At 38.3% G+C, this 27,492-nt stretch overlaps 3 protein-coding genes across 5 annotated transcripts in view; 1 reads left to right on the top strand and 2 right to left on the bottom strand.

The window, feature by feature from the left end:
• Positions 1-13,469, top strand: part of LOC106915027 (formin) — a 56,153-nt gene extending 42,684 nt beyond the window's left edge. For both annotated transcript variants that reach the window (XM_088002888.1, XM_014982332.2), the window contains 4 exons: positions 2,422-2,473; positions 9,231-9,380; positions 11,169-11,250; positions 11,363-13,469. In XM_088002888.1, coding sequence (XP_087859014.1) covers positions 2,422-2,473; positions 9,231-9,380; positions 11,169-11,250; positions 11,363-11,407 — 329 coding nt within the window. In that variant the 3' untranslated portion in view covers positions 11,408-13,469. The remainder of the gene's footprint in view (positions 1-2,421; positions 2,474-9,230; positions 9,381-11,168; positions 11,251-11,362) is intronic.
• Positions 13,470-14,114: 645 nt separating this feature from the next.
• On the bottom strand, positions 14,115-16,050 carry grem1b (gremlin 1b). Its single transcript, XM_014982336.2, has 2 exons — positions 15,606-16,050; positions 14,115-15,354 (listed from the first exon to the last, which is right to left on the bottom strand). The coding sequence occupies exon 2, from the start codon at positions 15,350-15,352 to the stop codon at positions 14,804-14,806; it is 549 nt and encodes a 182-aa protein (XP_014837822.1). The 5' UTR covers positions 15,353-15,354; positions 15,606-16,050; the 3' UTR covers positions 14,115-14,803.
• Positions 16,051-18,805: 2,755 nt separating this feature from the next.
• Positions 18,806-26,796, bottom strand: arhgap11a (Rho GTPase activating protein 11A). Of its 2 annotated transcripts, XM_088002608.1 has the most exons (12): positions 26,111-26,796; positions 25,269-25,336; positions 25,065-25,161; positions 24,707-24,963; positions 24,400-24,563; positions 24,177-24,317; positions 23,360-23,434; positions 22,750-22,923; positions 22,536-22,665; positions 21,732-21,840; positions 20,800-20,914; positions 18,806-20,717 (listed from the first exon to the last, which is right to left on the bottom strand). In XM_088002608.1, the coding sequence occupies exons 1-12, from the start codon at positions 26,237-26,239 to the stop codon at positions 19,282-19,284; spliced, it is 2,895 nt and encodes a 964-aa protein (XP_087858734.1). In that variant the 5' UTR covers positions 26,240-26,796; the 3' UTR covers positions 18,806-19,281. The 2 variants fall into 2 exon arrangements, with proteins under 2 accessions (XP_087858734.1, XP_014837820.2); XM_014982334.2 differs by lacking the exon at positions 23,360-23,434 and having other exon boundaries at positions 26,111-26,795.
• Between the last annotated feature and the right edge of the window lie 696 nt (positions 26,797-27,492).

The following is a 27,492-nucleotide window of genomic DNA, read 5'->3' as shown; positions in this document are numbered from 1 at the left end:
AAAGTATTTCATTGGGGTTTTCTGTTTTATATGAAGACAAGGTAACTACATAGCTGTCAAAAAAATCATAGAAGTTTAGATTTTCATTCAGCCTTCTGCACTGTGATAGTCAAATAGTGTAACCAGCTGCCAGTATGAAAGTGCACATTGCACCTTAGGAGATTTTTCCAATACTGACTAATCAAATTGAGGTGAGGCAGAAATGCACGACTCAGCTTTGTCAAATGAACTAATAGAACTTATACCGACGTACTCTAAACTGGAATTCCCATGTGTGTTTCCTTGTAGAATTGAAATTGTGGATTTCCTGACAGCAGATTTTCACAATTTCTTGTACGCATCTCATTTCTGACATTTATTGAAAAACCAATTACCTCCATGACCTATTATACAGGTTAACTTTTAGCTTTTGTATACAAGCTAAACATTTTTCCTAACATGACATGCCTAATATTTGGAAGCTTTTAAATCGGTCTTGGTTGTAACTGTTTGTTTTTTTCCCCAAACATCCTAGAAAATGATTTTTGAATGGAAAACTTGTAAAAAAAATTTTTTTTGAGAAACAAGTTTCCTTGAGCTCATTCCCTGACGGGAAAGGTATAAATTATCGGTGTTTGCAATGATTCCATGACGAGGGCAAAAAAAACAAGTCAGCAGCATTCACATCAAAGAGCAGCTGAGGCTGTTAAACTCTGACTCATCATTAAAAGTAAGTTACTTATCCAGGCTAAAGACTCAGAAAGTCCCACTTACATACATGTGTCCTGCACATGATATGACATATTACAGCAAGCATGAAAGTTTGCATAAACCCCCAGCAGAAATTGAACTAATGGAGATGTTTTTTATACGATGAAGTCTTGATGTGCAGAATTACATTTTTCCTGGGCATAAAATTAACAAATAAATATTAAACTTCATACTGGACATTGCCTCAACAAGTCTTGTTATTACCATGTGTGCCGTTTTCCTGACATAGTTTGTGGCACCTGTCTAGTGCGAGCAGTACTTGGCATATAGTATATCATTACAACTTTATCACAAAATTATACCTGTCTTGGGGATTCCATGAAATTGTTTAATTAATGTGCACTGCATGTGTTTTTCAATTGAGGTATTAGAGTTGAGTATAAATGTACACCTCACTTTTCTGGTGTTTTAGAAGCAAAAAGAAAAATAAATTATCTGTTTCTTTTCTAAGTGTGAACTGTTCTTATGTTACTGAATGTCAATAAAATTCCAATAAAGAGTTTGTGTATTTAAAAAAAAAAGTAACTATGAATTTGCTGACAATATATGTTCCAGTACATTGTTTTTTTCTTAGATTTTAAGAGTCATTATTTTTCTAACAGACATAAAATAAGATAGAAAGAATGAGATTTTGTAGGTTTTCTTTTGCTTTCGGATTGCTCCTCATCTTGTTATCTGGCTGCTGGTTTAAGCAGCGGTTAAGAAAAGTGTGTCAGAGTTTTAAAGCCCTAATTTATTGTCCTTCTCAGCATGCATGTCTCATAACTTTCTAGTTAGCGACTAGTGGTTTCATGTTAACACGTGGAGCGGAGGAAGAGAAGCTTCACACATCCCCTCTCCGGGCCGCTTTCTTTCTCGGCTCCTGTGCCACCTCTGCAGTCACACCAGAGGGGTACCTCAGGCGCCAGCCGTACCCCCACTGAGACTAACACCATTGGTCACGGCCCCTCTCTTCTTCCCCCTCCTCCTTTTATTCCAGACATGACCACCCCCCTCCCATCATTAGGTTTTACCCAACATACATGTAAAAAAGGACTAAAAATAAAAGGGGTTGTTGATCGCAGGCTTTAGCTCACCTACTCCCAGAAGACCCCCAAACCTGCCTTTGAACAATTTTTTGGAGACTTCCCCCTCTTAAATCTTCAAGTAGAAAAGGTCCCCCATCATTGTAAAAAGGATGAATCTGGAAAAATGCAATAAATCTGAGATCACAGGCACTCTTTGGCCCTAGATAAATTCTTGCACCTCAGCCTGGCCCGCCGCACACATCTGCCTTGCATTTAGACACTTTTACATGGCAGGAGTCCACAAGAGCCTTCGGTTCCCAAGCTTCTCTGCTTCAGCTACAACATGCAGTTATATGCCAACACATGTACACAAATGCACACAAAAAAACGCTCAACAAACAGACCGCAGCTCCCCACCTCCAAAGCCCAGGCGTCACACACTCACACATCTGAATGTCAACATGCAGAGCCATGTCAAACTTTACAACGTGCTTAATAATCAGTGGGGTAGCATGTTAACTGAGCCTGTGCCACCTTACGCCTCAGCATTTCTTAACGATAACGCTATAGATGGCAGATAAAGGAGTCATTGACTCAGTCTCATCCTCAGCTTTATGATCAGTCCTATGTTTTGTTTTTTGTTTTGTTTTTTCATATGTTGCAGCTCAAAAGGAGCATTCTGCTGAAGAGGACCGGCTCAATGGAGCTCAGAAAAGGTAGGGAAGAAGCACAATGTAATGTTATCAAGGTTATAAACCACACCCAAAAAAATCTTCACTTTTCCATCTGTCCATCTTTATCAGAGGTAAAAGAGGAAATGACAACCAAACCTAAAACACTATTCAAGGTTACGAGAACAAATTAGATCTGTCAGCATTGTAGTCAAGAAATAAATGTACTAATTCTAAAACTAACATCTACCAAATATCTCTTGATATAATTATACAAAAGAAGCCCAACAAACCAGAGGTTATACATAGATTCTGCCCGACCTCTGTACATTAATGACAAGTTTTATGATGAGAAAAGACAAAAGTAAAGTTTTTTATTTTTATTCAAACTGGTTAAAGTCTAATATTTATTGACTGTTTGTCTCTCAGGAGCCAACCATGTTTTATGGCACAGTTTTAAGTACTCATGGTGAGTTTTACCAAAGAGGGGAAAAAAGAGGAAGATGCATTCAAACTCTGAGAATCACTTGGGCACATCTGCTTTCAGGAATACAACATTCACTAAGGAAAAGATTGAGGGCCTCACTGTGGTCCAAAATCGTACTGACTGGATTTCTGAAGATGTCCGGTTCCCACACTCCCATCTCTTGCCTTGGCTGAGAGGGAAAACTCTGTACCAACGACTCTTTAGAAAGAAACAATACTGAAAATGGCAGAGTCTTGGTTTTGACCCACGTCTCGATGTTTCCTCATGCCCCCTTTCCTAAGCAAAAACTGTTTCAGCCTCTCGACTGGTTGGGAGCTGAAAGCAGCTAGCATGCTCAAGTAGTTCTAAGACTTTGAAGTCACACTTTCTTTATCTAACTATTGATTAGTTCAGAGAAAGTATTTTGAGATTTATTTCAGATTATGTACGGTGACAGAGTAAAATTGTTGTCTTTGTATTTTTGTTGTTTTCTTTTATTATTAGACAATAGACATTAGCTTAATATGTATATTTAATTCTTGACTGTGTTAATTACTAATTCACACAGACTCTTTTCATAATCTTTAAAGTAAAATTATGTATGATAAAAAAAAAAGTAACTCCTGAGAATTATATAGAAAACTAGATGTAAAATGTGCTTTTTTATATACATACATTCAAACCACCCATCGCCAAAAACGCAACTTTTAAGGAAATAAAAAAATAAAACAAAATCTTGATGTTTTGATATAAGCTCACAGCTTGGTCAAAGTCACTTTTCACTGGATATTTATCAACGAGACCACAGAGTGCTGAAGGGTAAACAGGACAGTTGATCCTCATAAAACAAAAAAATGAGTCAAATGGAAACCATGGGGGTTTTTTTGATTGTGTCTATTTGTGACAAAGATTTCTCAGTGAGGTGGAAAAGAACTGTGATTTATGAGACGAACTGATTTTGGGGCATGATGTAATATAGTTTAATATAGCTTTGTCATGTTACAACCAGCTACAGAGAGTGTATTTGAGAAGGGGCATAGCACCACTTTGTTGTAAACATAGCTGCTATCTGTTAACACAAATGTTTAAATCTGTTTAACTGATATTCTCAGGAGCTGATAACGTTTCTAGAAAATTAAAAGAGCTTCTTCGTATTTATCTGCCTGAATAAAATTACCTGGAAAGGCACTGGATCAGTGGGCTGCTGTGTTTCACTGTTCTTTCGGTATACACTTGTGCTAACGTCGAGGTTTGTTAAAATTTACTGCAAAGATATAAAAAAAATAAAATAAAACCGCACACCTCATGTCTGAGAAAAGCACCAGTGATCTTCCACAAAAGCCTGGATGCCCCAACCTTCCTCCCCCGCAGTTCCTGTCGTTCTTATCTGCCGTGTCTTACCCAGAAGACTCCCAAAAAGTCTTCCCATGAAACATATAGATTTATGGGCTTAAGTCACACTGGCAGCCGCCGAGCTCGCTGTCTGAGCAAGATCCTCTCTGGAAGATTTCATATTGGAAAAAGATGGTGGAGCAGACAAACAAAGCAAATAGATTATTTTGGTCTTGTTTGGATAGAGAGCAGGTTTGTTTGCTTTATATTGTAACCCTCCAGCTTTCAAAATAAATCAGGAGAACACATACAGATGAGGGTAAAAGACACTGGATATGAGAAAATGAAGCCTACCAAGGAAAAAAAATGGACTGCGTTGGGAATCTTTGAGCTGCTCCGCTTTTTGTTGGTGTTATGAGCCAGGATGGTCAGTGAGGGATGGCTGCACCTCTCAGCCTCTTCATCCCTCCCTCACGCTGAAGTGATATTTCTGTCCTGAACTGGACTAGGCTGTGCGTGTCCGTGCGTGTGCATGAGTGACACCACTGTAATGAAGGTGTTGAACTTGGAAGGGAAGATTGATCAAAAGGCCCCCACAGCTGAGAGCACCTTTGCTTTTAATGAAGTTTTCCTTTTAATTTAATCTAAAAAAGAGGGCTGGGGGGGCTGGCTCACTTGGTAGAACAAGAGGGAGGCAGGAGTCTGTCTTGCTTAGGTTCCCACAGAGCCACCTCATAAAAGTGACACTCTTTCTGATGAATATGAGCGTCAGTGGGCACTCCGGGCCCTGGGTGGGCTCTCACATCTGCGCTGGATGAGCGATTCTCGAACAAACCGTGGCCATGACAAAATTACAGCCGAATGAAATGGAGAACAGGTCTGTTAGAGCAAACAGATGCAACAGGCTCAACTTGATGATCCGAGCTGGATGCGAGGGCGGGAGAAGTTAGTAGTATGTTTGAGAAAGTAATTGTTGTTGTAGCTTAGTAAAACAGAGTCTGTATACAGTTGTACATGTTGTAATTATATAGTATTAAGCTTCATTTTCCTCGAAACCTAATAACTTGAGAATGTCAGTAAACCCATCATGATGCAGGAGATTATTTCAACTACTAACATTAGTTTTTTTGTTTTTTTGTGGGGTAGCGGAGTTCTCCATGTGAATTGACTTCATAAATAAGCATAATTTAATATAATTTGAACATTAATTTATTAAAACATAAAATAACTTAATAATGCAGTACCAATTATAAAGTACCCTTAATTGTTACTTAATTGTTAAGTACCCTTAAGACTTACATGTTAGATGTGCTTACTTTTTCTGCTTAGGCCACAGAGATACTGTATTTTCTAGTGATACTTTCACTAAAGTAAATTTTATATTATAATTATGAAATGTTTTAAAATGGAATAAACATATAATGATTTTATAACTAAAACAATTAGGAATTCCACTTTCAAAATCATTGCAGAATAAGTTTGTCTTACGACGATTTAACATTACTGCCAACTTTCTTGTAAAAAAAAAGAATATTTAAATGTAGATTTATGTGAGAAAATCTACATTTACATTTAAATATATCTTTATATATGCAAAGATATATTTATATATGCATTTAAATATATATTTATATATGCAAATATATATTTATATATGCAAATATATATATTTAAATATGCATTTCAATGTATCTTTAACTAATTTGAATTAGTTAAGGAGAAAATTAAAGGTTTTGCTTTAGTTTTCATAGAGACCAATGTATTTGAACTGTTTATTATTTAGTGTGAAGACTCTGACCTGCAGCTAAACTCAGTTTCAGAAAAGTAGAATATGACACAAGACCAGCAAGAAATCTTATGTCTGGTAATTACTTTTACCGTCTGGGTTTTTATGTTGGCGTCACATTTCAAAGAAAGATTATTTGACAAGAAAATAACTTAGCTAACTTAAAAATATAATTAGCCTTTTAAATTATAAGACGATAAATGACTTAGACTATTGCTTTTAAATGGAAAAAAGGAATAGCACATTGTCTCTGTTTTCTTTTCTGTTAAACGGTTATAAAAGTGGTTAGTTTCTAAAATACTGAACAATAAGAATCTTCTTAGGAGTGAAATTAATTGTCTATGTCTAAGACAATTTCTACATTATACATCTATATAAGATTATATTTGAAAATGTTTACTTCTTTGTTCTTTACGTTGTTACATATACTATATATATACTATATACTATATACTATATATATATACTATATCTCGCAAAGGTCTTCATACTCCTCAGTTTAAAAGCAGTTGGTTGCCAATGCAGGTTTGTCACATTGAATCACAATAAAATGTATTGATGTATGAATATTTTTGCAATTCACTATGTTACCTTCTTCAAACAAGTAGGAACTGTACAGAATTAATACTGAAGAAAAACATAAAATACCTAAATACTTCAAACTAATCTGCCCTAAGCTTTTTACACTTACTGAGAATTAAATCTATACCAAGTAAATTTCCTGCTTGATCATTAGTTGGCCTTTATCTCAGCATGCAGACCTAATTTGTCTGCTTTGTATTTGGGCCTCCACTGATGTTTTCTGTTTTTTTTCCCCCTGCTCAGTTCTGTCTCATTAAGTTTCCTTCTCCACCATCACGCTCAATTTCATTTGGCCCCGGTGGCACCTCTGCAGTCACTGTACAGCTACGGTTTTGGTTGGAGCAAGCTGGTGTGTTATGCTCCGCTGTGGGGTTACATGATGAAGCTGGCCTCTGATCCGCACTCGCGCTGACTCGGCCATAAACATGCTGTTTACTTGAGTAATCTGTTTTACAGAGGAAACAAAAGGAATGCAAAGATTTCCCTGTTTAAATTTTCCCCTGATTCTCACAACTGCTCTGAGTTCTGATGTGGTTCTTTTCTTTTTTTTTTTATAGCTGTCAGTGAGGAATGCTGGCATTGGACGCTGCAGTAAACTCTCTCACGGCAATGGCTTTATTGAATAGATTATAGAAGTCTAGGTGTTTTTAGTTTGTGTGTGCATTTGAAAATAACAGACGTCTGTATTGTTTTTTTGTTGCATCTGTTTTATGGTTTGTTTTGATGAGTGCACAGATGGCTAAATCTCGTAGCTTGATTTGTGCAAGGTTTGACATGATGACCCAGGGTCAGGAGAGGAGCTGACAGAGAAGAGTTCCTGTTCGTCATGGCAGGGCAGGCCAGCTGCAACGAAGCTACCTGTGACGGTCATCTGTTTGGTCAATCCAAATATCTCAGAGCTGTCGTTCTTCTATCTCTGTGCGCAGGATGATGTACGGCGTAGCCCTGACAAAATAATGAAAACGTAAAGCAGGCTCCTGCAGAAATTTCCGTATTAGATTAGCTTTTCAAATAGCCACCTAGCATCTGGAGATCAAGGCCTATCTGAGTGTCAGAGCGACAGAAAGCATCCTTTGAATGATTGCCCTCTTTAATCATGCCGCTGGACAGGCGAAGCTTGAAAATCTCTTTCATGTTTTGGTCTGTAGAGAGAATCTGATACAGAACACAACTTTCCGTGCCCCATGTGATGCTGAGGGCCTTGCGAGGACCTCAGATACAGTTACATTTGGCTTAATGTCTGAAGCAGAGCCTATTGGTTTTGTGCCTTTGTGTGCTTCTCTGTCTCACTCAAATTATTGCCTGACAGTTGGTATGCTTTTAAAGCATTGCATTGATTTTGCTTTTATGTGTTTACCTTCTGTGGTTCTTCTCTAACAACTTACTCCCTGAAGGCAGCGGCGGCCAATGCAGTAATAGAGCTACCTCTTCTATCACTCGTTTGTGGTCTTGGCAGGATAGAAATACGCTTTCAATCTCTTTTCCCCTATGTTTTCTCCCTTTAAAAAAGAAAAAAAAACATTCATGACTTCTTGTTGTGCTTACAGTAGTATTTACTCTTTCAAAGCTCTGATCTGGAAAATCTGGTTTTAGCACATACTAACCCCTTTGACAGACTCTGGGTGTCTGGCCATGCGTCTGAGCTATAAATAATCTGTTGAATCTAAAATAAATGTGCATTTGAAACATTTCTTGATGTATTGCCAAAACTTCTAGACAAAATCAGTCAAAATATGACCTCCAGTAACGCAGGATGCATCTGGATCTTAGACCTGATCCAAGAATGACGTCAGTATCAGATCTTATACCAATATTGTATTGACTCAGGCTAATCTCTAGCACCTTCTCTACTCATGACACGACAGATTTAGGCTCACACATGTAAATGTAGCCGTGCTCCATTCCAACATAATGGGGAAAAAAAAGCTTTCCCTAAAGTATAAAAAAATCAAGCATTTTGTCCTAAAAAAAAGAATTTCAAGCATTAATTTTTTTATGAGATACAGTATGTGTGTGAGTGAGCGGAGTCAATATCACACAGATCTGCAGCAACAAAAACATATTATTTTAAAACATCAACAACATGATTAAAGCGCTGACATTTTAAGCTGTCTTTAGCGTATTTTATTAGCAGTTAGCATGCTTAACTCCTTACAGATTTCCGTAGTTAGAGTAATACCTTAATTGTAATATTTCCGAAATCTGCCAATGTCCAGAATGTTCCACCACAAATCCAATCTGACTTCTCAAATGGATACATTGTAACAAATTGAACAATTTGCTGTTTTACAGTCATTTTCCTCTTTTATGCTGAAGCTTCATTTGCTGTTGTGAATAAACAGCTAAAGAAAACTTTGATAAAAAAAAATAAGCTTTCCGTTTTAGAAGCTTTTAACACTTTTTCTGCTTTCTCTGACTTTATTTTTGAAACACCTGAAGCAAAGATCTTTTTTTAGCGCAATCTAAATGTTGTGTTGGTCATTGCGAATTGGCTGATCAATTTTTGTTTTGTTTGTTTTGACCAATGTAAAGTCATCCATTACCAGTCACTGTTCCGTTTATTGTTGGGAAATCATGGGGTGCTTACCACAGAGTACATCAGAGATCAAACCTCTGTTTTTTTTTTCCTCCTGCAGTTTCCAGGACGTGGTGAATTATTTTGGTATAAAGCCAAAGGCTGGTGACAAAGAAGTCACCCCGAATTACATCTTCATGCTCTGGTACGAGTTCTGCAACGACTTCAAGAACTCCTGGATACGACAAAGCAAAGCCATCTCCAAGGAGAGGTGAGTTTGATTTTTGTTGGATTTTTTTTTTTTTTTTTAACCACTCATTTCCTGTGTGGTAAAAATGAGTGGCTGGAGGAGCAAGCGATGCAGGAATTTTTCTCTGAAAGATCAATTGAATTGACAAATTTAAAAAGTTTCTCTCCTCTAAAATATCAAATTGAAATTACTCAGGTATTTCTTAGAATGTGAATGGTGATATGCACTGATGCATCTGTAATTTATTGCACCTGCCATCGTAGATCTTCAGCTCATCTCAAATTAGCACAAAGCGATTGCAATTAAAGCAAAGAGGGAAGCCATCAAAGAGGAGGCAGATGGGAGTAACTGAAGCCTTAGTCCTCTTTCTTGAGGACCGGGGTCTAAATTTATGATCTCTCCTCTGACCCGAGGCGTCATTTTGGGGGGTGGAGGTGAGGAGGTGGCATTCCACGGACAGACGGGAGACCCTCCTGGCTGCCGCCTGGCTTTACTGGCCCGTGGCCTTCAAAAAAGCTGCGCATCGAGGGAGGGACTGATGAACATGGTGACGATGCTGGGCATCTAGCCCGAAGGCTCACAGACCCTTGTGAGCGGAGACAACTTGCAGCTTTTAAAGGGAAGCAGAGAATAGACACTGTCCAAACAGACTTCCAGGCTGTGGTTATAGGTTGTTGAATCCTCCTCGTTCTCAGTGACATCAAGGAGATTTTCATCCCCCCCACATCATGGATCCATGTGCTCCATCTTATTTGCTATCATGTATCACATTACTTACAGCTGATTGTGCTTATGGACAATTAACTTTATTTTAAATACTGTTTGCACAGTCATAAAAAACCAAGGGTTTTTTAAAGGCTTCCTCATTATCTCTGTCATTCTCAACAGCTTCTCACTTAAACAGGCTTTCACTGACCGCAAACTCAGAACAGGATCTGCAACGCAGGCTTAGTCCTCGGGCATTTACCTGCATTGTGTTGCAAAGGTATTCACACTGGTTAAACCTTTTCCAATTGTGTTGCTGTAACATGAAGAAAATGTTTTCTTTCTTTGTTGAACACTTTCGATAATTATCACAATATGGTTTCAAATCAAAAACAGTTTCTCTTTCAATATAGAGGGAAATAATAAACGTCAATATTTACTTGTACATAAACTGAACTCTGAATTTCCTTAAGAATTTCAGGACTTCATAGATTAATAATGATTCTTTGTCAACTGATGATATACTAATTTACGCATCACGTTTGCAGTACTTTTTGAAAGTGCAAGTAGGCCACCTGTATGTCTTACTGAGCTTTGGAACCCGGATTTATTGTTGTTTAGTGAACTAAATGTTTTGCTTTTATGGTAAATGATCTGTATTGGTATAACACTTTATGTAGTTCAGAGAATCCAGCGGGTTTACACAGATTCGTGACAAAATGACCTAGTCAAAGTACAAAATATTGTTCAGAGGCTTGTTCACGGATTAAGCTTGCAAAAAAAACTTGGAATCGCTGGATGTGCATGACAAGTATTTTGGATGTAAATGTAGATTTTAGATGCAGACAAGTATTTTAGATGTCTATTTATAAAACATTATGAAAAACATGTTACTTTTTCCTTCCAATTCACAGTTATGGTCCACGTTATGTTTGTCACAAACAAAATCCAACTAAAACACATAGAACATTTCCAATTGTGAAAAAGTTAAGGGGAAATATTGTTTTCCAAAGATCATCTTAATGACAGGCTTCTCTTCCATATGTCCTGTTTTAATGGAACCAACAATTTGTAATCGTTGTATTTGTGTTTGTTTTTCCAAAGGCTGAAGGAAGCTCAAGAAAACATCAAGAAAATCACAGCGGAAAAAAGAGTGGAAACCAAAAAGATTAATGCCAACAGTCTGGTAAGAAGTAATATTTATTCACCCTCAGTAATGGAGTTCCCTAAAAGCTGCCTCTCTCTTGCGTCAACACTGAAATCAATACGCCCAATCTTTATGTTGTTGTTGCCAACAGAAAGAGAGGTTACGGCAGAAGGAAGCCAACGTGCCGTCCAGCTGAAGGACATAATGAGCGGCAAAGGCAGAAGAAGAAAGGTTGCAGTGAGGAAGCGTGCAGGCTCCACCCATTTTACCTTTACCACCTGCCTCAAACTAACACAATAAAACCTGAGCAGATTTACTGTTGTATCTTTGCTCCATTAACAGGACCCTCCACCTCATCCTTTACACGCCTTCCTACCTCCATGTTGAGCTTCTTTTCTTTTTTTTTCTTTTTTTTTTTTTTTTTGCTCAACTCCTGCAGTGGGTAACTACAGGCAGCACCAGTGAAGTGATGGGACTCTTGAAGGCCAAAGGTTGACCTCATTCATCCGGCATGCCACGACCTCTGATTGCCCAGCTTGGGGTAGGTCTCTGGGGTTCACTGGGATTCTCAGCAAGCTCCACAAGCTTCCTCCTGGACCTACAGAAGCTGGGGATTGTCACTTTTCTAAATTTCACCTGACAGCTTACAGGAGAAACTGAAAATGCTCTGACAAATTCACAGTTTTTAAGCCCCTGGCGGTGTTGTAGGAACACATGCTGCTTCCTGTCTCTTGTCTTCTTAGAGGAAAATCCCTGTTGACAAAACAGATCTTTCATTCTCAGAGCAGGAAGTTAGCAGCGTCTTTTGCAGTATGTAATGTCTTTGATTCACCCTGCCTCATTAAAAAAAAAAAAAAAAAAACTTTTTGCCAGCACGTCATGTTGCAGGATCTGCAGGGACCGTGCATATTTTTGAGCAATATGATGAACGATCTACATTTTTCGGATGCGCAGATTGCCGTGTAGAAGTTGCGCACAAACGGTTTGCTTTTGTTGTGTTGCACTGCACCAGACTGAGCTCCACCGGGTGATGGCCAGAGGCGAACAGCAGCTGGCAGCGAGTCTGGCACGGACTCCTTTGGCCTCCTAAAACAACACAAACTCGTAAAAACACCAGAAGAACTCAACATCACCTGGCTCTACGCTCACTTGTGACATTAAAAAAAAGAAATAAATCTATATTTCACTGTGCTCTGCAGAGTTTTATGCACTTTCCCGCTTGCAGTAGCTGTACGCTGTAGCACCACCCTCCGTTATGATGCCTGCGTGCATTTTGTTCAGCCTGCTTGCACTCCTTTCTTTTGCACCTCTGTTACTATGCAAAAACATAGGATTATAGTTTTAATGCCATCATGAAGTCATGTTAGAATAGAAGTTATATTTTAAAAATTGAGTATTAAAAATTAGTTGTATGTACAGATATCATGTAACCTTTTGTCCATAAAGCAAAGTCTATTTATGTAAAGAAAAACCATTACTTCATGTAAAACAAAAGAAAACATCAGATTTATTACTTTTGGCAGTTTGTTTTCTCATTGTAACTATGAGTTAAGCGTTTCTTGACAAATTAGAAAAAATATATATTTTCACATGGATGCTACTTGTAAGTTGTGCATATTTGAAAAAAGAAAGTAAACTGAGCTGCCTTTTATGCTTAGCTTTGTGCTGCTAGGTTTGTGTTTTGAAGACAGAACATGAGCTGTGATACCTCAGACGGACCTCCATTCATAGGATTCCCTGTTTACCCTCTGTACCTTCTTTTACAGGTGTCTTTTACTTGTACGGGAAATCTAAAGCCTTTAACAGTTTTACGTTTCTTCAAGTGGCCAGGAAAATATAAATCAGCAGATGCTATATCAATTTGTCGTCAGCAGTTCCTTATGTAGGTGTGTCGCCATTTTATAGAACTGTTTTAAATTTCAAAGATATACTTGTAATGCCAAGTGAAACAGTTTGGGTATGGATGTGTACTAATTGTTGAATTTCAAAGGCCTGTACTGTGTAGATCTCATACTTTGATTTGTTAGAAGGGTTTGGTCATTCTTAAAACTGCTGAGCAGTCAAATAAATGGTGAGTCAGAATAAAGTCTGGCAGTAGAGCATTGTTTTTGACATTAAAATGGCTCCTTGGAATCTGAAATTTAAAAAAGAATTCATTTGAACAAGAAGATTTCTTTTTCTTTTTGATAACTATATTTTTGAAGCACAAACCTATTTGTATGAGGTCTTAATACGGTACATTAAAACAATTTTCTTTGCTTCTGTTTTAGTTTTGGATCATTTGAGGACAGCGCAGTATATTACAAATACAATATCAGCATATGCATAATTAATTTCTCAAAGGAATGTATTCTTTGTTACTCATTATCTTTCAAGGAAATGAGTAACAAATTTATAATTCACACATCAATAAGATAGTATCTAAATGCAGTAGATGCGCAAGATGTATGGTTAAAGTATTAGACAGATTTGTGGAAAATGTTGCAATATCTTAGAAACTCAATGTTGCATCAAAGCACAAATCATCTCAAATAAATTAAAAAATGTAAAAAACGTGATCCTAGTGTTGAATTTGACAAAAAAAAATCCTAAAGTTGGTGTGATTTAGACAAATAACTCAAAAGAAATTGTGCATATTTTGTAGAAAGAAACTTTTGTCTTGATTGCATGAAGCAATCAAAAATACAGTTGGTTAAATTTAATCTTTTTAAAATTTATGAATGCAATCTTCACTTGTAAAATTGAATAACCTACTTTCTGGTGCAGAAAGCTAATTTAAAATAGTAACTTTCATAAAAGTGACAAAGTTGCATTTTAGAAAAATAACTTTGCATCATCTGCTTGAAGCCACTGGAAACGTGCATAGTTAAAATATTACAAATAATATGCAAGATAGAACAGCATTTGTTTATTTAGTTTTAATAGATAATTTAATCAAACGGAATAAACAAACCGGTTAAATCAAAACGACTTTACATCTACATTTAACACTATTTAGTCTCAATACTAAGCAAATACTGTTTTTTTTATATAAAAATGAGTCTGCTTTACTTTGAAGACTTTTTAAATAGACTCCAGACATAAAAATGAAATATTTTACAGGTAAAGCTTCGAAATTCACAGAAATCAGTTAGGTTAACCTCAAAAGATTCTTGAAATGTCGAAATAAAAAAAATATCACATTGTCATTACAAATATCCATTCATCAAACTCCACACAGTGGATACATCCAGTTCTACAAACACTATGCGTTAAATACAGGATTGCTTTGAGGAGAAAACAGTGATTTGAAAGTTGCAACATGATTTTTGGAGTCCTGTCTCATAAGGAAGCCGTGCGCAGGAAAAATAAAAGTAAACTGTGCCCGTTTGGAGTTAGCGTTTCCGTGCAGTGTTTTTTTTTTTTTCTTTTCAAACTAACAAGGAGTAAAACGTCTCTGCTCAATGTTGCATGTCAGTTTTTTTTTTCTTTCTTTCTTTCTTTTTTTGGTTGTGCAAGAGGATAATATTACAAAACCGTCCATGTACATCTCCAGATGGAGACAGGCGCTCGTTTTCTCTACCAACACCGTCTGCGGATTATTGCAGCGTGTTCAGTCCAGGTCTATGGAGATGCAGCGGCACTGCTTGACGCGCTGGATGCGCTTCTTCTTGGTGGGAGGCTGCTGGTCCGGACAGTTCAGGGTAAAAGTCATGGTGGTGAACCGCTTTGGTTTGCAAAACGAGCAGGATTGAAAGGCACCCTCCTCCCTGCGGATGTGCCTGGGGATGTAGAAGGAGTTGCACTGTCCGTAGCAGAAGCGGTTGATGATGGTGCGGCTGACGCAGCCCTCCTCGTGGATCGTCTGCTTGAGAGGCTGCGTTTTGCACCAGTCCCGTTTCAAATACTGGCGCTCCGTCACATGCAGAGCCTCCTGGCTGGACTCCAGCACCTCGTCGGCTGGTGAGGTTGAGCCCGGCCTCTGGCGGGACCTGGATCCCGACTGTGGGGGCTGCGGTTGCTGCTCCGATTCGTTTGGGTTATTTTTGTCAGGATGAGGAATGGCCCCTTGCGAGGCTCGGTTTCTTTTTGAATCCGCGGGAGATGACAGCAGTCCGATGATGAAAACCATACTGCATAGAGTGTGCGCGGAGACGGCCATCCCTAGAGAGGATAAAATAATAATAATCACGTTTTTATCTTTGGGAGTTTCACACAAACCTAAAGGTTTTTACGCAGCATAAATACGCACGTATAGAACTTTTTGTGTTTGAAAGTGTGTAAGAATAATCTTCTTGCATATAAATATCTGTTGAATTACCCAACCTAAATCTAAAACCCTGACCCGTTATCAGTCCAAGTATTCAGCAAACGTCTACTAATCTAAATGGTAGAGGTAGGCGATGGTGGCATACCTAGGCGATTCTCCAAATTCGTCAAGAGGGATGATGCGATCCTGTGAGCCTTTCGCCTTTCTTGCACCTACAGCGGTCGACTGGACTCTGATGGCACTCTGGATAACCGGGAGACAACGCGCTCCATAGACGGGGGCCAACGGGGGGGTTTAATACAAATTGCTTCAGCGCCGGACTGTCTCCCTTTTAAATGTCTGCCAGCTGAGATGTGCACAACAGTTATTGGCTAAGCGAGATGTGAAGAAAATTAAGTCAATCCGCCCCCTCAACACTTCCCTGAACCCGCTTCAAGAGAGCAGACAACCGAGGGGTACCGAGGACAGGCAGGGAGGAGGATGAAGAGGAGGAGCAGAAATAAAGTATGCTGAAGTGGAAAAAGTGAAAGGGGTCTTCTTTTGATAAACCATTATTGTGACATGGAGTAAGTTCCTATACTTGGTCATCAGGCCTATATTTCACCGCACCTGTAATTCTATAGCCGAAAATTTCAAATGATTTTTTTTTTCTAGAGTCCTTAAATGGTGAAAAACGACTAAGATTGAATGATTTAGTCATCATTATGAGTATGTGTGTTCTTACCACTTCAATGTTGCTTAGTAAATTATATATTTTTAAATAGAATTAAGTCCAATTATTAGTGTCATCTTCTAGGTTTGTTCTTCTGCAACTATTGCAATAAGGGTCAAAACATTTGTCAAAAACTGATCTTAACAAATACAAATGGAACCAAAATTTTAACACAAACTATAACAAATCAGAAACTAGTGTATATAAAAGTGAGAATTTTATTTTCACATATGTGGAAAAATGATTAAATAGACTCATGTAATTTAGTCACTGTAAGTTTAAAGATTTCATGTTGAATCAAGGCAACAAGTGAACTGGACTGTTTTTAGTTTAGTCAAGTAGCCTAATATGTAGCATTGTGTTCTAGATAACAGAACAGTAGTTAGAGGCAGACCCTATTCTGTTCTCTATATGATTGGAGTTCGTTAAAAAAAAAGTCCAATGACATCAACAATTCTCAAACAGTGATGAAATTGGAGCTGGTGTTAGACTTTCTGAGGCTAATTATTTGCAAGGTAGTACAGTGTTTCTTTATAATTGTCAAGTACAAATGGCCATTCTAGATTTTGTTGTTTTTACAGTGGTCAGGCTTTACACACAGAAATATTCAAGGGAATTAAGAAATAATGGAAAGACTGGAGCGCAGGGACTTCAGGAAAGAACAAGGGATGGATTGAAGGGAAGACTGAAAAAGAAAACATTTAAGCAAAGATTCAAAAGGATGAAGGGTAGGGGGATGGATGGAGTAGGGAAGAAAAGAATGAACAGAGGACAAGTCAATACAGCATTTAAATGGTATGACAGGGAATTAAATAGGCAATAAAGTCTGGAAATACAAATAGCTCCCACTCTTTCGCTAATACTTATCCAGCCCTGGGAAATATTTAATGAAATCTGATATTTTTCCAAACTGTGTAGGAACCCTGTAATTATATTTGCTATGAATAGCAGACAACAGTGAACCAGAAAAATGTGCTGGTTGCTGTTTCACCAGTGTAGGAAAACCAAACTTTTTGGGAATGTCAAAATAAATGTAAACATGTTCAAAGTGTAAAATACAGTTGCTAATTTCTTTATTTTTTTCAACTTTACAACAGTTTCAGCTCCAGAGTAGACTACTGGATGTGTAAAATATCCAAGGAAGCCACATTAGATTTTGACGTTTGGTGAGAAATCTTTCTTGGACTACATCATTCAACCAATCATGCAGATCCAATAAATAAAGATCTTTTTGTTCACAGCAAATTTAATGGTGGTCCAGTTTCATTGTACAAAACCAGTTGGGGTGATATGGTCTTTGAACAGGCTGCTATTAATACCAGATAATAATGCTTCAATCTTTCTTTTACACCTTGCAAGCATTCATTTAAAGAAGTTTGTACACTACATGTGCTGCACTGTGGTGACACTCTTACTAATTGTAGCATTTCTAAATATTTAGTTATGTAATGCTAATTAACTTGTTTTCATCCCTTTTTATTTTTGATTAATCTTAACCATGTTTCAGCTCCAAGTTTATAAACCATTGAGGCTCACTTTACATGTTCAATGACGAGGCTACCAGCCACCAGAATATATTCATTTGTAGTTCCTTTTAAAACTTAGCAATGTTACCAAAAAGGAGGACATATAGCACTGTGAGTGATTCATTTAAAGAAAAAAAAATGTCTGAAGTTTAAATAAACTGTTTACTTTACTGGCTAGCAGTAAGTTTAATATTCATGGCGGCCATATTTTTGGAGGTCAGGATTAGTGAGAACCCTGCATCTTTCCAAACAGAGCTTTGACTTCTATGGACCGTTCTGACTTAATGTGAAAATGAAGCGTACGATAAACTACATCCTTCAGCCAGTTACTGTGATAGTTTTCATTTTTGTTTACATTACCCAACCTGGAAATGTTCATGCCCTACTGTAATACTGTTTTCAAGACTGTAAAGTTGCTGCTACTCCAAACTCACAGCATGTCCAATTCTCACCATGCAGTTCAAATTTGATTTTCACAACCTGGCAACCATAAGAATCTCCTTCTCATATTTAAATGCCTGCATTTGTAAATCATTTAGTGAAGTTTAATTTTTTTTTAAAGTGTGTATTTTCACAGAGAAGAAAAGCTAGTGCAACATCCCTCAACATAAAAACCCTTCATGCTTTATTAATCCAAACTAAACACACAAAGTGTTCTCCCATCACTGCAGCAACAGAAACTCTACCAGGAGACTATCCAAGTCTGATCCATCATGTTAAACACGAAAGGTATGCAAGCTTCTGTTAGACAGGGCAAAGTAAATCTCTACAATCTTGTCAGATTAAAATGTAATGCGTCAGATATGATTAAAATATTTTATAAAGCTCTTGATGCTTTATTTCAACTGCTCAGAATGTTGATATTACAGAGTCGGAGAGGAAAGTTTACGTTCTAACAAACCCTAGACTTCTCGTGACCCGAAAAGCATTCATCAAGACCTAAGAATATTTCAATAAATCTAAATAAAACCGCTACAAAGAGGCTTTAAATCAGTCAGAACCGAGGCATGGATATTACTGAAGTGGAGAACTAGCAACAGGATGCCCCCTTGTGGTTGCAAATTCACTTGATCCAATCACAAGAGGGATAAAAATTTCACTGGCAAATTCACAAAAGTATGAAGCCGTTTTTATTTGTGCATAAAAAAAAAAAGAAATATAAAAAAATAAAAATTGACCAAAGCATGAAGATTTATAAACACTGTTAGGCTTTTTATCCCTCTATAAATTCATCAAAACAAGGGTTTCTTTCAATGACAATTGAATTTCTTTAGCTCCCTAAGAGACGAAGAGATCTCTCAAGGTTTTTAAATAAAAGCGTAACACCCATATCTCCATTCACACCACCAGCTATCAGCATTTTACATAATTTACCCTACATTATGTGATCTAAACGCTTAACATGCAACTATACAGAGTGATATGTCAAAATTTAACTTAAGGCACCTGAACGTCTCCCAATAGGCTCGTAAAACAACATAAACCTGCAACATAAATTAGAGCATAAGGTAAACATGTCGAAATGTTTAATGTCTTGGGGTAAAGAAACCCACATAGCAAAACAAAAAGAAAAAGGCAGTGTCCTACAAGTCGACAGGTTTGGTAGCAGACAGAAGTTGGCCATGGTTGAGAGGGTTTCTTGGAGAACCTCTGTAATGGCTCATGTTCTCTGCTGCAACCTGCTGCATAATGATCGGTTTCTGGACAGCTGATGGATCGGACTCCACTTTGGGATTTGGTTGAACTTTGTTGGTCATGTCGCCCAAGGCGCAGGGCTTGAGTTTTCGGGGCAAGGTGCTGAGTCTTTTCGGTGGGACAGGAGGGGGTTTCTTTACGGGAGCCGTGCTGTTGGAGCGCCCTATTTGTGGCCGGAGCTGCGGATGAGGCGAAAGACCGGTCTCTAGACTCACAGCCTTTGTCACATGACCAGCCTGGCTAGCAGCGAGCTCTGGAAGCTTACTGGGTTTTCTGCTCTCTCCCGTCAGAGAGTTGATCCTACGTACCGTCAGTCGCACAGGGGTGCGCTGGAACTTCATGGGAGATCTTATTTGCTTGTTCTTTGAGATTGAAGGAGAGTAAAGGGTGAGCTTGTTGAAGTGTTGAATGTGATCTAGAACCCGACGCTTTTGGGTCTGCTGGCCGTCTGGTGAGAGGGCCGGCTGGTGTTTGACTTTAGCTCCACTCTCCGGGGAAACATTTACCGTCTCATATGATTTGCTTCTTAAGGTTTCAGTTTTGTTTGGCATATTGGGTTCATCATCGAGTCCAACACCCGGCTTGTATGGAGTGGATTGGAGCCCAGAAGAGACAGCCAGTGTGAAATGAGCAGGACTCTGCATGTCCAAAGCATCAATAAGCCTGCTGCAGTTCACCTGCTGTGGAACTCTCTCAACTGACCCCAACGTGGAATTGCTACAGCGACCAAAGGAAGGAGATAAACCTTTGTTGACTACTGGACTACAGTGTGGACTAGACTCAAACACACCACTATCGATATGCAAAGGAGTGAGCGCTTCAAAATTAAATCGACCAAAAGTAACATTTTGTTCATCAGCCTGAGCTGGTGGGCAGAAGGTATCAACTTCAAAGGCTGAGGTTGGAGTAGCAGGAACATTTGCTGATAATTTAATCCCACTTTCTCCAACTGAGCTGCAGAAGCCCCGTTTGGAAGCCGGGAGGTCACTCTCCGGCTCTCTGACGTCATTCTGGGTATTTACAGTTGGATCATTTTGTCTCAGCGGTTCAGCGACGAAGCGCGTGCTCTCCAGACTCTCTGAGCTTGAAGCGCAGCACAGCTTCTTGGGAAGAATGTTTGCCGGTGACAGCTTGGAAGCAACGATGGCTGGCTCAGACATGTAGCTGCCCTTGAGGGCAGTGGTCAATGGAGTGTCTATGAAAGACCCTCTGTCCAAAGCTTGTGTTCCCACAGGAGTTTCCACAATCCATGAGGGCTGGTGGGCACTCGAATCACACTGGGGGGTCAGCAAGTTATCTTCCGACTTGCTCATGTAGTTTGAGCCTGAAAAAGAGAAGTAGAATTAATGGAACGTTACATTTAATGGACATTTTTAACAACACGTTGCCTGCTTTCTGGTACTTACTCTTGGATTCAGTTTTTCTGGCCAGATTTGATGGGGTAAAGTCCATCTCCTTGTTGAAAATGAAACCGGTGGTGCTCTCCTGAGTGGCAAGACGCAAGCCGATGGACCCAGACCCCTTCATCAGTACCACAAAGGAGAAATGAAAGATGAAAGAGCCTTTAAGGAGGGTTAAGCTAAAAGCTAGTGTTTTGTTAAAAAGACCCAAAAGAGATTGCCCAAGTTAAACATAATGTTAGAAAATAGCAGCCTGGCAGAGAAAGACAGAAATCACAGATATCTGAATTTATTTTATTGGCTTTTTATTATTGTAAGGATCTTAATATACATATAACTTTGCAACAATAGAATTGCACATAATATACAGCTCACCTAGAAAACTCACACAATTTTGAGCATTTTTTCCCCCTACTCCATTTAAAAAAATCCCAGCTATATTTTTATTTAAATCACAACTAAAAGTCACATTTGACCGTTGCATAAGTTCATAATGACTGTGAGCAGGTTCACTCCAAGGAATGCCAGGAAACGATAGGAAACCAGACACAAAGTAAAAATTATGCACTGGTATTTTGTTGATATTAAAACCATAAATCTGAAGAACTATGCAATAGTGAGAAGATGAAAAGCAGAAAACCAATATGAAGCAGCATCAATAATGCCATTCACCCACTGTGAATGTTATAGAAGATGCTACATATACTTTTTTCTGCAAGTTAATCTTCAGGACATTTTAATAAGGTGCTAGCTGTAAACCGCAGTGCAGAGAATATGTGAAACATAATTTTACAGCAATTTCACTGGGGCTGTAAAATTAAACATTTTAAAAATAGCTAAGTGAGGGACACAGCGTGCGGCTATTTCATGTAATTGGTCAAAAAATTTTTTCAATAAAATTTGTAAATGCTAGAGTCCTAGTGGGGCGCCACACTTACAGAGTCCTTGTTGCTCTTCCCCAGACTGAAACGCTGGCGCAGAGATTTGAGTGGAGCTTCTTTTTTGGTGACTTTAGGAGAAAAGCAGCCAGCTCTTCCAGATTCAACCCTGAGAAGGAAACAGATTGAAAAATCTGTGAGGAACATAAACCGGCGCTACAGAGACAAGAAAAATAGCTTAAATCTACTTCCTGTGTACTCATTGAAGTCAAATGTAATTGATAAGGTTATTAAGTATAATTTCACAGAAATTTAGGATCTGCTTATCAAAAGAAATATGCAAGATATTCAACAAGAGCAAAAAAAAAAAAAACAGCAGTAATGAACTTGCAGACAGAGAGAGAAATAGTTGCGGTAGGATAAATGGTAAAAGTCAATTTGGATTTGATTTGTGAAAATCTGTAAACTCAAGCTGGATGATTTAGGGTTATTCTCTTATTCAGTAGTACATGCACATTAGAGTTCAGCTGTGACAAAAAAAACCCCAAAAAAACAGACCTATAACCACTGCTACATCCAGACACATGTTTCCTACACAGAGACAGATCAAACATTGGTGGGGATGTGAGTTTTTTAGTCATTTATTGATAAATATATATACGGCACAGTTTGAACACAAGAGCACTGAGCTCAGCCTTTGTGTGTTTTTTTTCCTATTTTCCCCAGTAGAGGAAGTGGGGGGGGGGTTCGCTAATGGAAAAAAAAATACAAAACTACTTGTAATCAGTGCAAGTTAGTAAAAGCATAATAATGAATCCATTTCAAAATAAAGATGCAGACAAAGGTAACAGTTTTGTTACCTACCTGTTGACAATATGCCTGTGGCTAAATCGTTTACTCTTCCTTCTTGCAGAGGTAGATGGTTGCCTTTTCGACCTCCCTGCCGGCGAGAAGGTATTCTGGGACGAATCCAGAAGTCCTGAAGCACTGCAGGCTGGAAAGCATGCAAGAAACATTTAATCTCAACTATAACCGAAAATAGTTATAGTCGAAAAGTTGGACAAGCTTTCAACAGTACCTGAACCAGGAGTGGAGGTCCCGTTAAACAAAGAGCTGGGGAGAAGTTCAAACCCAAGGTTCTTTTTGATAGCTCTACGCTTCTTGTTTGAAAATCCGAATGAGTTACGAGGTTCCAGTGGAAGTTTTCTCTTTGAGGACGGTGTTGCTATCACAGGAGTTGTAGAAGAAAACACTGGAAAACATGGCAAACTTTAGATAAAGATGCATTCAAATAAGAAGTTGCTGCAATAATAAAAAAAAAACAACACTAAATTATTTTGAACCAAAGCGAAGATGATCAGCCAGCAGACATTTGTAGGCGATTATGAAATAACACGAGCAGGCAAAAAAAAAAAAAAAAAAGTAAAGCCAGCAAGCCGGGCATTTCCAAAATTTTCAGATGATGGGTGCTACAGAAGCTGATTTGAAAAAGATTTTTGTGAGAAAAAAATAAATAAATAAAACAGAGCATTATATTTCATGAGGGAAAAAAAAACAAACAAACAAAACATTAATTCCAGTTTCAAGAAGACAAAGGCTGCCATCTGATTTGCACAGGAGATAGATTATTTCAGCATCTTCATGCTTTCTGATGCAAATCTCATCTCGTGTGATACAACTGTACCTACCAAGACCTTCTGGCTGGCTGATATTTGTGGGAGTTCTATTAGTTTTTATCTTAGTCAGTGCACCACAGACCATATCTGAAACATGAGACAAACCCGGCCAAATAAACAGGATTTTCTTAGGAAAACACTGGCAGCTTTACACAAAATGTTCTACATTAACAGTTCTTCTGACTCAGATCTCCAGAGATTTTAGCCCATTTAAGGTACTGTAAGTTATGAAGCATATTTATGAATTAAAGGCCCTTATTGATGCCTGGACGGACAAATGAATGAAGAAACAGGTGGACAGATAAGGAATGAAAATGAGTGGATAGTTGAGCAGACACCAGCACTGTGGACAGAGACAATAGGATGCATACCTACATGGATTGACAAACAAATGGACAGGCAGCAAATGAAAGCATAGACAAATGGGCAGACAAAAGGATGAACAGATATATAGGAAAAACAAAAGAATGGGCAGATGGACAAAAGAACTGAGGGACAAACAAGGACAGATAGCTGACAGGCAAAAGGATAGACTGAAAGATAAATGGATGGATTCATAGAACTTTTAGATGTTGTGATATGGACTAAAGTCTGCAAACAAAATATATTTTTCTAGATCAATGTCCTTTCTATCATAATTATGCAGACCCACAAAATATAAAAATCAAATATAATTTTCCAGAATTTCCTAGATAAGATAAGAATCCTATTAACACCCAATTATGGTCAACTAGAGTACAAAGCTACATTTCAGTTGTTGGGTTTCCCTGAGTATTTCAAGTTCTCATTTAAAGATACCCATAATACAACTTTAACCGAAGAGTTTTACCTCCAAAGCTGCGTCTGTTTTTCTTCTTTATCCCTGAGTTTAAGTTCACCTCTTCTAATTCTTCCTGAGAGGGCGATCGAGCCCCTGGCTCACAACCCATCATGGCAGGAACTTTCTCTTGAAGAAATTGAGGTAGGACACCTGAAATACATAAGTATTTAAAATGAGAAAACTAATTCTAAAGCTAAAAGAGCAAGTCCAGGCATAGTGTCTCAAGTCGTACCAAAGTTTTGGGCATTCTCTATAAAGCAGTGCACAATGGCTGCCTGTAATTTAAGGCGCTTCTCCGTGTTGGCGTTCATCTTCTCTGTTCCGTCTCCAGAGTGAAGGAGGTTTGGGGCCAGAATCACAGATAAGTTACCGCTATCCATTTTGTTCTCTGCACTTCTATAATCCGAAAAGGAAATAGAATACATTTGTGAATGTCCTTTTCTTCTTCTAAAAAAATCTCTGTATCAAGACACATAACTTCCACTGAAGATGAGAGGAAAACTGCACAAACAAACTTCAGCTACAAGTAGTTACAATACCTCTGGGATACACTGTGGAGGAAGTCGAAAAAGTGATGCAGTACACAAGTGTTTTTGTCTGGCAGCACACAAGACAGCAGCATGGTGGCAGAGGTCCTCTCCTCCGCAGAGGGCAGCTGCTGGACCTTGAGAAAGGCATCCTGCAGCTCTGTGGGAAGAATGGGCTCTGGGAGCTCCCTGAAGAACTGCTTCACCAAGCCTGCGACGTCACAGGGACGAGCTGTTGGCAGACAATCTTCTCCTGCATCGAGTTTAGCCTGGAGAAACAAAACACATTTTTGTTGTGAAATGCAGTTCCCAAAGAATGTAAAAGGTGACTCTGCAAAAGAAAACAAGGTCAGCCATAGCGATCACTCACCCTGAGTTCTTTCAGGCGTACAACAGAACCCGATTTTCTGAACAGACCTTCTGTTTCAACATGTGCAAGCAGTTTCATGCAAGCATCAACCAGAAAGCTGCAAAGATGGTGGGAAATAAAATATTTGTAAAATACTTGCATGACATCAAGTTCCAACATGCAAAAAGCAAGTTGGATTCAAATATAATTGGTGAGCTTTCTTACCTTGGCACACGTCCACATTCCATATCGTAGCATGGCAAGCTGTCCAGCGGTACACCAAAAATTTTTTGCTTTGGAAATTATTAAAAGAAATAATAACAATTATTTATCCAGTTCTTAGATTTGAATAAAAAATGGTTTCATCAACATTAATACATAGCTTCACACAAATTAGAAACTCTGGCAACTTCTTTGCTGTCTGATTAGAAGAACAGTATCACTGAAAATATTAGTAATTCCACATCCCGACTGCCTAGGCTGCTAGTGATTCATACCATTGTTCAAAATTCAGTCCTCAACCGATTTCTGATTAAACTACTGACTGCTTGAAATAGTCAAAGCAGCTTTTGCCTACTTGTAGTATAAAATGCTGAAATGTCACGATCCTCACTTCTTTTTTAAGCTGCTGATTCTGCACCTTAGGGACATTTTGTAAATTGTAACAGGCGTTGCAAAAGTGTTGCAACCCTGAAAGTCCGTTTCAAAAAAGTAGGTCATGTGGTAATGACTATTTCCTTTTTATAAATGTGTATCAAAATTTTCCATTTCCATTCGGGTTGTTGTTAAATTTATATTTATATTGTTAGTTACTGTGCAAATAATCACAGGCAGAGCCACGCAAAGGATCAACTGTGACTGACGTAAGAAAACATTTGCTCGTCTCTCATAAGGATACGCTATCTGAATGCTAATCGACAGCAAACAAAGGAATAATGAAAGTTGATGGTGGCGTTTTGTTAATTCTTGATCTAAAATTACCATTATTGTTTGTCAAGTGGAAAAAATCTACAGCTACTGCAAGCACAAGACAAATATGGTAATGTTGATTAAATGTCTAAACTTACCAAACGGTTGGCTGTTGTCTTGCAGCTGGTTGCTTTGTTTTTGTTCCAGTTCTTTATCTTTATCCCATAAACAGTGCGGAGGTGCTGAACAGCCGCTAAACGCATCACATTTTTCTCCATGACGTTCATATTTTAAAGTAATTCCTTCGAAGAATTGCACTATTATTGCTCTCTGATACTATTTCCTTTCACCACCGTTAATGAACAAGGTACACGGGAAACAGTTCTGTCTAAAACCCTGCCCTGTCTAATTCAATCTCTTTTCTCAAATCCCTAAATCATTTTCTCGAGGAACCTATTAATACTACTAACGGTCTAACAGTCCAACAAAACAAAAGGGTCACTGTCCAGGTATCACGACAGTGAATTACACATAGTAAACAGCCTCTCTAAAGGTTAGCTTCGCGTATATGTTGCAGACATCAAGTTAGCAAGCAAACGTTAGCTACATAGCTTAGCAGTCATGTTAGTTTGTAAACAAACGAAAAAAACGAAAGAGCTTCTCGTTTCCATCCGACCTCAAGTTGTCCACTATGTTTTCTCAATCAGTAAGCGAAGTACATTCCACTTATTTAAGCCTTCCACAAGTTTACTGCATAATGCTGTCGTCCTCTCAACAATCGGTTGCGAAGCTTGCTTCCGATTTCCGGAGCACTTTCAAACAGAGGCGCTCCCCGTGCTCTATGTTCTGATTGGACGGACACGATTCGAATAACATTTTCCTCGGGGTGTGTGTTTTATTACACAGCGTCTCCCGGTCTGGGCGGTGCACGAGGACAGTTCTGCTGGAGCAGTTACTCCGGTTTACTGTGTAATTAAAACAAGGTACAATTTTTACACGGAACTAAAACATCATTTGTTGATCAAAATATGCATTAAGACCTGGATTTCAATGCCTTGCTTACTAGCTTGCTTTTATATGTACGTACCCACATTAAAGAGCTTAGGTCAAATGGTAAGCTTGTACAAACCATAATCACCTTTGAGACACTTTCCCAAAACTAAATGTTATATGTTTTGTTGTTATAACATATTTCTGTTTTCTAGTTACAAACCAATAACAAAATAATACAAAATTATAAATGATCCAGAAACTGACATAAAAAATAGATTCATATTATTTAGGGACTGGTTTAATAAAGTCAGAGCACATTTGAGGCTTTTCATTTCTAAAGGTTTAAGAGGTTAAAGAGGATTCAAAGGGCAGACTAGAAATCAGTGTCAAAAACAGGGTGGTTGGCCAACTCCTCACCACTTTCATTCTACCATCACTCTGCATTAATATTAAATTAAAAAATACTGATAGCATCCTGCTGGTCCATACAACTGGGTAGTCTTCCAAATACCACTAAGATGTAATAACATTTGTGTCTGTAACCTGG

This window comes from Poecilia mexicana, unplaced genomic scaffold, assembly GCF_051168715.1.
Source record: "Poecilia mexicana isolate PSO_F unplaced genomic scaffold, ASM5116871v1 scaffold_22, whole genome shotgun sequence".
Taxonomy (NCBI): Eukaryota; Metazoa; Chordata; class Actinopteri; order Cyprinodontiformes; family Poeciliidae; genus Poecilia; species Poecilia mexicana.
This window is presented reverse-complemented; position numbering and strand designations above follow the sequence as displayed.

Bases quoted from the DNA above. Each gene is read 5' to 3' on its own strand.
- grem1b (XM_014982336.2), bottom strand. From the start codon at position 15,352: ATGGCCGTCTCCGCGCACACTCTATGCAGTATGGTTTTCATCATCGGA.
- arhgap11a (XM_088002608.1), bottom strand. From the start codon at position 26,239: ATGAACGTCATGGAGAAAAATGTGATGCGTTTAGCGGCTGTTCAGCAC. The intron at 25,162-25,268 runs GTAAGAAAGCTC...CCATCTTTGCAG, and splicing joins GAATGTGGACGTGTGCCAAG to CTTTCTGGTTGATGCTTGCA. The intron at 22,666-22,749 runs GTACTGTTGAAA...CATGCTTTCCAG, and splicing joins GACCTCCACTCCTGGTTCAG to CCTGCAGTGCTTCAGGACTT.